The sequence below is a fragment of the Triticum urartu genome, chromosome 7A, assembly GCF_056163025.1.
Source record: "Triticum urartu cultivar PI428250 chromosome 7A, HENAU_Tu73, whole genome shotgun sequence".
NCBI classification, from domain to species: Eukaryota; Viridiplantae; Streptophyta; class Magnoliopsida; order Poales; family Poaceae; genus Triticum; species Triticum urartu.
In genome coordinates, this window is record NC_141879.1 from 17,947,142 (window position 1) to 17,953,765 (window position 6,624).

Sequence of the window (6,624 nt, forward strand, 5' to 3'; positions counted from 1 at the left end):
TTCGGATCCGCCCGATCCACTTGATTACTTCTTGGCCAGATATCATTATTTTGGCTCATTTGAGAGGAGGGGAACTAGAGATAGAGTTGCTTATTCCAAGAGACATGCTTAGTTATGCAGAATTCTGTGCTTATGCTCAGGATTTGTATCAAGTTGAAAGAGGGAATTGCAAAGGAAACTACGCCTACAAGCTACACTAGTTAGTTCCAGGGAAATGCCTGGTTGATGGACTTCTTTTTCTGCATGGCAATGGTTCAGTTGCAAGCATGGACATTGGCATTATGGATGGTGCTTTTGCTGACATTTACGTGGAAGAATTTGAGAAACATGTAGATGAGTCTGAAGTGCACACGGAGGCATCAATTGAGGAGCAAATTGAGCAGAGAGAGATTGCAGAGAGTACTGATGATGTGGATCTTCGGGGTTTGCTGACAATTGATGTAGGTGAAACATACTCCAGGCACAAAGGGACCCGAATGCCATTGATTCCTGTGCAGTTTGTTGGAAAAGATGTTGCTGATGAGATGGTAATATCATTATTTTGGCTCATTAAACCCTTTACGGGTCGCGCAAAGAGCGCCCTCTCAGCTAGGCCACGTCAACGATTTTTACTGTCGCAGGTACCCCAGATAACACCTCCCCACAGTAATTTTCTCCTTATCTTCATCACTAAGCAGCCCAGCACGCGACCTCCCTCGCTCTCTCGTCTCGTTTATCTGCGAGCACGCCGCCGGGGTTGGGTCACCGGGCGGCGCCCCCCCTCCCGGGAGCTCCAGATCCACCTCGCGCCCGCATCGTGCCCCTCGATGGAATCAGACCTGCTGGAGGCGACGGCGGCGCAGCCCACGGACGTCACTGGAGGAGGCGCGGAAGACGGGCTCCGACTCCTCGGACTCGGACGAGGAAGGGGACGCCGACGACGAGCTCCGCATCCAGGCCCTGGAGCGCGTCATCGTGCAGCAGCCTCTCGACTATGATTCCCATGTTCAGGTACTACCGTCCACCGCATCCTCTCTAGATTATGTGTCTGCACCAATGTCAGTAAGGATATGTTGCCTCGCTACCATTGCTCATTACGTATTTGCTTTTGGGAGAGTTCCTGATATATGGATGTAGATGATCAAGAAGAGTTCAGAGAAGTCATCTCAAGTTCTTTCAGAAAATTAAAATAACAGTTAATCTTGCCACTTGAAACTTGGTTAGAGCAATATTTCTAACTTTGCCATCTGCACGTATGTCTGATTGTGGTATCCCAAAATTAATAGTGATCTCAATGTTCTTCAGTAATACAATGAATTGTGGTACTCCAAGATTATGGCATCTGATCTATTTTCTCTTGGCAATGGTACTGCCATTCCGATCTTTCCGAAAAGTTATGGATGCGTGATTGTGAGGGTAACCACACCACAAACAAAAGAAAGTGGTGAGACTAGAAACAAAGACAACACATGATGATCCCTAGGACAGCAGCAATGCGTCTTGTCAAGGGTTATGATTGTGTGTGTGTGTGTAGTAACACTATATATATATATATATATATATATATATAGATAGATATATAGACATGAAGAGGCAACACCTAAGAGTGTGTCGATGATTAGTTATAGTCTGGCCATGCCTAGCAATTATCTGTAAGTGAGACTGCAATTTTAAGTTGTGTTCTCACTCCAACATACAAATTCCACAAGTCACGTGTATTTGTTATATTCTGATCTATCTATTTCTTCAGTGTTTCTCTGGCTCAGGATTCACTCACGTGCCAAAGCCAGCTCAAGGAAGCCTTCCTGGACTCCTGGTCGACCACGACACAGTGAGTGGGTTTTAAATCTTTCTGCCGCCGTCCGATCGGATTCAATGTGTATATGGTATTTATGGAGACCGTTTAATGTTGTGTTTCCTCTGTGTGTTTTGTGTTGTGGCGTCTGTGTTGTTTTCAGAGCTTGAAGCAAGCGGAACGCCGAAGGAAGATCTCGGGGATGACGGAGGCGTTGACGGCAACCTCAAAGACGAGAGGTATTGACACTGCACATTGCTATCTTGTCTCTGCGTTTCTTAGTTTATGCAATCCTGTCGATATTAAAGCAGTATAGTCTGGTGGGAGCAACGAAAAACTGAATTTGTTTATGCTTAGAATTTGGACTGGTTTGTTTGATACGTCTGCACTGGTGATGCGGAACATTTTCCAAGATAGTGTGGGTTCAGAAGTGAAGAAAACAATTGGCTTGCAGGGTTCATGCTACTTTCTTGTGCTTGTTTGCCTTGTGATTACTTGAAACTGCAACCTGCAGGTTGAATGGGCGCTTGATATTTTAGGGCGGAAGGCTGAAGCAAAGAAAGCTGCTGCTCTTTGATTTGAGACCCGAATGAGGTCGGTTAAATTAGAATTAAAGTCTGCACAGTAATTAGGAACACTGAACAAGCAAGGCTATTCAGATGAAGTCTGCACTTAACACTATGCAACATCATAACTACTAGTTAAGGTAGGTTAGGTCACTGCATGCCCAAGCCATGTTGTGGTTGTACCCTGTGCGCATCCAGCTGTTTTTGTACAGCTTTGCTAGCATCATAGATTAATTGTGGGATATGATGCACAGGAGTAGCTTCTTTTGTTTATTTTGGAAATCTTAGTTTGTAGGTTTCCTTTTGGGCTCTTGTACTAATGTTCAGGGCAATGGAGATCTTGTATAATAATCTGCACATAGTTGATACTAACAACAGAATGATGACATGTTTGTTTTGGGGCATAAATTTATGTGCTGATCCTCTTGCATTTGGATTCCGGTCTTACCTTGACTATGCGGATATGCTATTGTAGGTTGGTTTTATGTTTCTTATTGGAAGAGTGAGATGCCCTGCCCAGGACGGAATCCAGTTTGTATCAACGCCTCATTGGCAAGCATGCTCAGGTTTAATGTTACTACAATTTCCTCCCTAATTTCAGCTCTAGGAACTATACCAGATCATCATAAGGGCGTGTGAACTTGCACCTGGTCTTGATGCTATTTTTGCTGCATTTTAGCCATTGTTTTCTTATTTCTTGCTTGATGACCTCTTAAGTTCCTATTTTATATTTTTCTTAAGAGTTGTGTCTCTTGGAGAATAGAATCATGTAGATTCTGCTTCATACAAGCTTCATAAAGAAACAGTTTTAAGGGAGAACTTCAAAGAGTATTTTGCCAAATTTGGTAAAGTGCGGGTAATTTGACTTTTGGCTGTCCTTTTTCTTTACAATTTTAAAGGAGGACTTCAAACCACCTTCGTCCCATCTCAGCTTCTCCTCATCTCCACTTTCTCTCATCAGCTAGGGATGGAGGGGCAGTGGGCATCCACCCTAAGGCAGAGGGGTGGGCAGAAGGACGGTCGGTGTTCAACTCTCTACGGTTCAAAACCAAGTCCATCCAAGCCTCAAAGTATAAAGAAGGCGCCTAGACACTCATGGGTGGTGTAAACCGTAGGGTGTCTATTGGTGGAGCCACGATGCAAGCACCCAAAACAGACATATGTATTCCAAGAATATTCATGCTGCCAAGAGAACTAAAGACATTGCCCATTTGTCCCCTGGTAAACCTCTATCAAGTTTCATAGCTATTTGTTGTGCTACAGATATATCTTTACCACGAGTCTCGAGATTTACAGTGGATGGAGCATCAGAAAATTAGGGAACCAGTTTCTGACATGAACCAGTTTCGGTTAGGGAGTCGATTGAGGACCAGATGGGTATGTTGTCGCTCATCTCCGGCAAGTCGGGCGCCAGTGTGTTTTGGTCAGCATCCACGAAGTAGTAGGTAACTGACGGCGTTGATGCTGCCGGGCTCACTGTCCTCGTCACGTGACCACAACCCACCCAACCGACTGTAATCCTTTGTTCTTATGATGGGAACATATTGGGGTATTTGTTTTGTCATATGATGATGATTTTCCAACAAGTAGTCACACTAATTAAATTCAGAAATCTATTGGACGCCTCAACTTTGTGCCTTCATAGTGCATGATTAAAATTTGGCATTAGACAAACAAAAAATATGATATGGCTCTCTAAATTTCTTCTAATTCTAAAGTGGCACTGAATTGAGACGGAGCTGATATGAAATTAGCTTTTTTTTATAAGTGTGCAGCGACTTCTAGCCCTTGATTAAAAAATGTTCTTTTGCTATTCATCATTTATTTTTTATTTTAAATCTTGTTATATCTAATCAGCCCACTATTTCTTTTTTCAAGATTCTATAGTTAACACAAAATCCAATCTCAGAGTCAACAATATAGTATACACTACCAGTCTGAAACATGCCTTATGGTAGCTTGTAAGAGCATATACCGAGCCATTCCATTATGTTACTGAAATCATTCCAAGAAAATATGCAGACTTTGAAAACATGTAAAAAGAGAAGAGAATTGTTATTGTCAGATGCACTGTTCAAAGTAAGGTTACTGTTTTCTATCAGTCTTCAGTGGGCATATTTATTGCTCTTGAATGACATAGCAGACATTTTTTAGCTTGAGAAATCATTGTTCATTGCTATTTGTACTTATATTTATGGGTGCTATGGTACAAGATAGATTTTACTGTAACATACAGAAATGATCACATAACATTGAAAAGAACCATCCAGTAACTGAAATAGTACTATAATCTAGATTTCATATGTCTCCCAACCATTTAAGGAATTTGAAGTACTTATACCTATAAATTGAAGCAGATGATTGCAGCAAACACCAGATTCTTTTCATGGATCTTTTGATCCCCACTCTTAACAACTTTTTGTGCCGATGGTTGCATTTATATGTGATACAAAAGATGCACCTTGCTTGTTTGTTCAAATGACTAAAAGAAAATACCCCCTGCTTTTCATAGTACATATACCCTTGACATCCATTCCAAACAATTTAAGCACCCATGCATTTTAATCTATTTTGGGGCCAGGGCTGGGGGAAATCCCCACATTGTATATCTGCTTATATTTCAGTTGAACACTTTTGAAGAAATTTTCTTTATTTTGCCAATGTGTAGATGCGGAAGATCGGCAACTGATGGCGGCAACCGATGGCAAGATGTTGATGTAGTGCCAAGCATGGCTGATTCATGGAGGTACAAAGTTGGAATGGACTTTTGTATTATTCTTTGTACAATGGAGTAAAACTTATGTAATGCCTTATCCTGTCAATGTTGCTGCATTCCAGCCAATGTAAAGTTTCAGTGTTTAATTTTCTTGCTGATCTCTGATAGGTTTATCTGTTCTCAGTTTCTTGAATTGTTATGTATTGTCTGCAGATGCTCTACAATTGCCACCGGAGGCCATGATGGATTCGTGGTGGGATGGCACAAACAAGAAGAGATTGTTACATGTGACTGGGGGGCAGTTTTGCTTTGGGAGTATGATTATCTGAAGTGTTCTGGGTGTTCATGATCTTATGCTTTGATCGCAGTACTCAAAGTACATGTCAAACATTGCTGCTCTGTCATTCAGTACGGACGGGCATCTGCTTGCTGTGGCATCAAGCTATGGTTACGAAGAGGGAGAGAGTCTGTAAGACTGAACTTTGCGTGCAAATTTTCTGTCACTTACTAATAGAACATAGAGTTGACCTACCATTTCTTTTGCATTTTCCAGCCATGAGCCTGATTCAGTATTTATCTCAGGGGTGAATGAAGTGGAGGTTAAGACCCGGCTTTAAGTATGGGATTTCAGGACTGAATCATTTGGGCCATTTTGATTTAACTAGGCAATTATGATAACTACATAGATAGAATCCATACTGATGTATTTCTGGAACTCCTCGGTAGGTTAAAGTCAACAAATATAGCATATTCACCTGTAGTCAAATCACTTTTGTTGTACATAAGTGCCGATGTGTATAAGCCAGATATGTGCCCACATGAATGCTCTGCTAGATGTGTTTTATGAATGAATACTGCATAGTTGCACTTCTAACTTGGTATATTTTATTTTTAACAACTACTGCTCATTACATGCTAACAATTGCACCAGCAAGATTGGTGCGCACAGTGACGGCACAGGAGGCGTGCCCAGGGCGCGCCCCTACCACTAGTTTGAGAGGAAGAATGGACGGGGCTAGAGCCGAGCATGGATGAGGAGGCCGAGGGAGAGAGCGACGAAGGACGAGGCGTCGCCGGCGGCCGCGACGTCGGCGCGGGGCACGGTGCTTGGATCGGACGCAGAGCTGCGCGAGCTGAACTCTATCTCATGCCAAGGCTATGCCCAGCGAGAAAGACGGTGGCCGACAACGGCGGCGACAACTACGACGGTGGCGGCGGTGGCTACGACAGAATGACGGCGACGGTGTGGATGGTGCTGCGGCCCGTGCGATTTCCTCTCCGAAACAGAAGCGAGATGTTGGTTCAGCGATCTGATGCCACATCAGCATGCCAAGTGAACGAAAATTTAGTGCCTAATCAAGAAACCAGATGCAAAACCACTTTTAATGTGTCACTAAACCACTCAGGCCTAGATTAAACCGGTATTGAAATTTTCGGGGTCTAAATCAGACTAGAATTGACTTTGGGGGGATATAAAGACATTGGAATGGATTTGAGGGTGAAAACTATACTTCTTTCTTACATTTTTTCTTATTACGTTCACTCGAGGCCTGGCAATGGGCCGGCCC

General features: G+C 42.9%; 1 protein-coding gene across 9 annotated transcripts; it reads left to right on the forward strand.

Moving 5' to 3' along the window:
• The first annotated feature begins 477 nt into the window (after positions 1–477).
• LOC147957025 (uncharacterized) lies at positions 478–5,924 on the forward strand. 9 transcript variants are annotated; one of them, XR_015610714.1, is made up of 9 exons: positions 479–990; positions 1,730–1,810; positions 1,938–2,013; positions 2,289–2,368; positions 2,816–2,906; positions 3,240–3,561; positions 5,009–5,086; positions 5,270–5,525; positions 5,610–5,924. XR_015610714.1 is itself a non-coding variant. In XM_087535349.1 (6 exons), exons 3-6 carry the CDS (start codon positions 1,977–1,979, stop codon positions 5,403–5,405), a joined length of 342 nt encoding a protein of 113 aa, XP_087391475.1. In that variant the 5' UTR covers positions 478–990; positions 1,730–1,810; positions 1,938–1,976; the 3' UTR covers positions 5,406–5,924. The 9 variants fall into 9 exon arrangements, 1 of the variants encoding a protein (XP_087391475.1); XR_015610715.1 differs by having other exon boundaries at positions 3,302–3,561; XR_015610718.1 differs by lacking the exon at positions 3,240–3,561 and having other exon boundaries at positions 478–990.
• Positions 5,925–6,624: the final 700 nt, after the last annotated feature.

What these genes read in the sequence shown, in the direction of transcription:
- LOC147957025 (XM_087535349.1), top strand. Translation starts at nt 1,977, where the DNA reads ATGACGGAGGCGTTGACGGCAACCTCAAAGACGAGAG. An exon ending in GGCAACCTCAAAGACGAGAG is followed by an intron (nt 2,014 to 2,815) that starts GTATTGACACTG and finishes ATGCTATTGTAG; the next exon opens with GTTGGTTTTATGTTTCTTAT. An exon ending in TCATTGGCAAGCATGCTCAG is followed by an intron (nt 2,907 to 5,008) that starts GTTTAATGTTAC and finishes GCCAATGTGTAG; the next exon opens with ATGCGGAAGATCGGCAACTG.